Source organism: Gigantopelta aegis, chromosome 9 (genome assembly GCF_016097555.1).
Source record: "Gigantopelta aegis isolate Gae_Host chromosome 9, Gae_host_genome, whole genome shotgun sequence".
NCBI lineage: Eukaryota > Metazoa > Mollusca > Gastropoda > Neomphalida > Peltospiridae > Gigantopelta > Gigantopelta aegis.
The window spans coordinates 62252471-62257081 of NC_054707.1; the positions used below are offsets into that span (position 1 = coordinate 62252471).

General features: G+C 37.0%; 1 protein-coding gene across 1 annotated transcript; it reads left to right on the forward strand.

Moving 5' to 3' along the window:
• The first annotated feature begins 2543 nt into the window (after positions 1-2543).
• On the forward strand, positions 2544-4611 carry LOC121382042 (caspase-3-like). Its single transcript, XM_041511517.1, has one exon. The coding sequence runs from the start codon at positions 3040-3042 to the stop codon at positions 3955-3957; it is 918 nt and encodes a 305-aa protein (XP_041367451.1). The 5' UTR covers positions 2544-3039; the 3' UTR covers positions 3958-4611.

Below are 4611 nucleotides of genomic sequence, written 5' to 3' on the forward strand. Positions count from 1 at the left end.
GTATAATTGATAATAAGTATTATACTATAAACTTCATATGTACAACTAAAAATACCACATGTGTACTAATAAACATAGTATGGTAAATCTACAAATAATTACTTTCAAATCACATTCTGCTCTGATTACCCTTGACTTGTGACACTTGGGTATCGTGAGTGGTCGTTTTTGCTCGAACATATTCTACCAATAGGCCTAATAATAGGCATTTTTTCTTTGGATTTAAAAAAACAAAAACAAACTATAACTCCATTTCGTTATATTGATGCAAATTGAAATATATTTAGTTAAATAGTTTATTATACTATCAAGTCATTTATATTGTTTTACAAGTCAGGTTGGTGAAAACGAAGCGCCTTGTCGTAAATTAGAGCATTTGTTTACACTATGCATAATAGAGATGTTGGACCTGAGCTGACGTCACTTCGCCCCAAGCTATACCACCGGACCAATCTACCACCGGACGTCACAAAAACGAAACAAATGGCTGCCCCCAGTTAGCAGGAATAATCACGGTTTTTATATTAATTCTAAAATTACGCGTTTTTCATTTGTTAAAGCGTCAGTATGTCTTGGTGGTCCGGGTATGCATCTTTCCAACACATAAGGCTCTTGTTGGAGTTTAGTCTACCTTTAATGCCAGAAATCCACTGCTGAGGATTTCCTCACCAAATTGTTCAGATTATGTGCGAAAGGATCCTATTGTTTTGAGTTATTAGTTTTGTAATAATTATTTGCCATTTTCATTGAAAAATATAAAATAGAAGTTAATTTAGCAATCATTTAATTTGTTTTAATGAATAATGGATTAAATTGGAGAATGCACTCGGGAGTGTAGATTCATGGAAAATAATTAACTCTACGGCGCTCGTGAATAATATTTTACGAATCTACACCACCGCGTACATTCTGCATTACGTAATTCATTATTTTAAAATCATACATGAGTATGATAACCTCATTTTAACTTATTCATATATCCATTTTATAATTTTATCTATATATATTTTAAATCATTTCAATGAGACACTATCAATTATTAATTAATGGGAAGTGTACCTATAACACATGTTCTGTAAAGAAACGGGATATCCAGTGAATTAGGTTGTTTTTTCCTTTTTCAGATTGTTGTTGTTGTGGGTGGTTTTGTGTGTATGTGTGTGTGTTTGTGTTTGTGTGTGTGTGTGTGTGTGTGTGTGTGTGTGTGTGTGTGTGTGTGTGTGTGTGTGTGTGTGTTGTTTGTTTGTTTGTTTGTTTTTTTAAAGGCCAAAACGGGCTTGGGGAAACATTTATTTATTTATTTATTATTATTATTTATTTATTTATTTCGGGTTTTAACGGCTTAGGGAGATACTGACTTACTCACACTTTATTTATTTATTAATTATGTAATAGCTATAGCAGGGTTTTGATGAGTTAACTATTTAGACGGGGTCGAGTAACAACCGTCTAAATACCGTTAACGAATCAAAACCCTGCTATAACTGTTTTGTACCGTGTCTGACACACATCAGTCACGCCTCTCACAGTAACAACTGACAGCGCAGTCTTTGGGACGGTTTGGGATCGATCCCCGTCAATGGGCCCGTTGGGCTATTGCTCGTTCCAGCCAGTGCACTACGACTGGTATATCAAATGCCGTAGTATGTGCTATCCTATCTATCCCTTGCTACTAATGGAAAAATGTAGCGGGTTTCCTTTCTAAGACTGTCAAAATTACCAAATGTTTGACATCCAATAGCCGATGTTTAATATATCAATGTGCTCTAGTGGTGTCGTTAAACAAAACAAACAAAATCTAACTAACTGTTGTCATTTGCTATCCTTTTGGTTTAGTCAGTAACCTATAACCAGTGTCGTGTACTCAATTAATCACCGACAAAACAATTGTTAAAAGTTTTTTTGGAAGTCTGTTTTGTACGTCTCAACCGGCCTCGGTGGTGTCGTGATTAAACCATCGGACATAAGGCTGGTAGGTATTGGGTTCGCAGCCCGGTACCGGCTTACATGCAGAGCGAATTTTAACGACTCAGTGGGTAGGTGTAAGACCACTACATCGTCTTCTTTTACAGTAACCACTAATTGCTAACAACTAACCCACTGAGCTGGACAGACATCCCAGATAGCCGAGGTGTGTGCCCAGGATAGCGTGCTTGAATCTTCGTTGGATATAAGCACGAACATATGTTAAAATGAAATGAATGTACGTCTCTTTAAATTTAGCGTCATGAAATATTAGCTCGCTAAATTCACTAAAATATTATGCTGTCTAATATTTTCTGACTTACAGTATTGAACGAAACATGATAATTAGTTAGTTCAGTTCTACATTATTTTGGTGCTTATATCCAGTTAATGTTCAAAACGTGGTAAGTGTACTAAAAGGAATATCCGTTTAGATCTTTTTTATTTTATTTATTATGTTTGAATAGCTTAATTTAATATGTGCATGTTATTATTAGTTATGGGTATTTCCATGTTTATAAATGGGTATTTCCATGTTATGACACGGCCACTCTGTTTAGTCATAGTCCATAGGCGCCCGAGAAGTTTCTACAAGACGACGATTGTTACCCCGTAATATTTAACAAAGTCGTCCGTAATATCTAACTACAATAAGTAGTTTGTAAAGAGACATTTCATGGGATTTGTAGTTACTACGAAACGGCGGCGTAAATAAAGGTATACCAGCTGTGCCTGTGGTCTCGACATTTCCATGGTCACACTTCATTCTTTATGGAGATGATGTACTACTGAGATTTTTAAAAAGGTGCAGAGCTACTAGAACACAATTCTTGGATTCCACCTAACGAACGACAGTTTACAGAAAGACAACGACTTTAAAATAATTGTTGCATACCCGGAGAAACGAGTTTCAAAACAAGTTTCTATTTCCTGGATTGCATACCCGGAGAAACCCATTTCCTGTATTACACATAGGTGACATTCAAACAAGGACACAACGAATTCCTTTCTGGATTTCAGGCAACAAACGTTTATTAAAAAGATACTGAAACAAAACCTTTGCATTACCGTGAAATGATGGAAATTATTTTTTATATGAGCAGATTGTTTCCACAAATAGCTTTGAATGAGACTTTGATTTACTACATTGGACTTATAATTTCCATTTTCTTTTTAAACTTGTATTTCGAGTGTGTCTCAGCAATTAATGAGCATTCCACAATGCAGGAACAGCCGAACGATGGAGACCGTGACATACGAACTAGAAGTGACAAATACTACGACATGGAAGCAAATCCAAAAGGCATCTGTTTAATTATTAACAATGAATGTTTTACAAATAGCCCAACCCGAAAAGGTAGCGCAAAGGACGTGGAAAGACTGAAATGTTTGTTCGAAAAATTCGGCTTCGTGGTGGAAATCAAAAAGAATCTGAAGAGCTCGGATCTGTTAGAGGAGCTGAAATCCGTATCTGTTGTTGGCGTTAAACCGGAGCACAACTGTTTCGTTTGCTTTATTTCCTCCCATGGAGTCGGAAAGTCCATTATTGGCACAGACGAGGAGCTGGTTTCGATATCGAAAATCAAAGAGTTCTTTTCTGCCTCACAGTGTCGTGCCTTGGTGGGAAAACCAAAAATGTTTTTCGTTCAGGCATGCCGAAATGACCAAAAAAAACCAGTTTCGTTGTGGCGTTCAGATGTAACAGGTGAACCACAAAGTGATTTCAGTGACCGACACACGGACTCCGATTTCCTGTTAGCCTTTGCAACCACACCTGGTTCAGATGCCTTTCGAGATGAGGCTCATGGGTCCTTGTTTATTTATCACTTGGTGAGAATTTTAGACGAGAACAGTCACGAGGATTTGTTAAGTGTTTTAACTCAACTGAACGACATATTTTCTGTCCCGGCCAAACTTGGGGTTAAACAGATGTCAAAATTTGAGTCGACACTCACAAAGAAAGTTGTATTGGGAAAACGCTCATGCAACTGAGGAAAAAAGAACAGAAAGGGAGACCAAAAGAGTGCGACGCGTTAAGCAAGACTAGCTATCCAGCAGTGGAAGGTGACCTCCCAACCGCAGAAGCGAATAAAGACATTAGCACCGTCGTAGTAGGTTTTGTTACCCAGCTTAAACCGTGTATATTGTGAACTGCATGTATATGTTATACTTTAAAAATAATTTATATACATTTGTATGTATACAACCATCCTGTAAACCATTCTGTCAGATAGGCAGGGCTCGAAATAGGAAGTAAAATATGGCTTTCTGTTATTTTAAAGCCTCTTACACATACAACAGTAAAATATACAAAACATGTTCACGCATTGATCGCATTCTAATCTCAGGTCAGTTTATTTTTGGGTTGAAAGAAGTTGGTGTTACTCAGTGCTTTTACACACAAGCTTGTATGGGTTGAGTTTATTTTTGACAAGACTAACAAAGGACCAGGACTGTGGGCTTTTGATAATAGTGTTTTGAAAGATAAGAATTACGTAAATCTAATTAACAACTTTTGGCAAATATGGCTGTGACGGTACATGCTCTTAATTTCTTTTCGCCTGTGGCGATATTAATTGTTTTAGAAGGCCGTGTGCAGTTCCATATGCACTTAAGCCCAGGTGGCCAGTAGTTACGTAATACCTC

Excerpts from the sequence above, each read along its gene's own strand:
- LOC121382042 (XM_041511517.1), top strand. The coding sequence starts at position 3,040 with ATGATGGAAATTATTTTTTATATGAGCAGATTGTTTCCACAAATAGCT.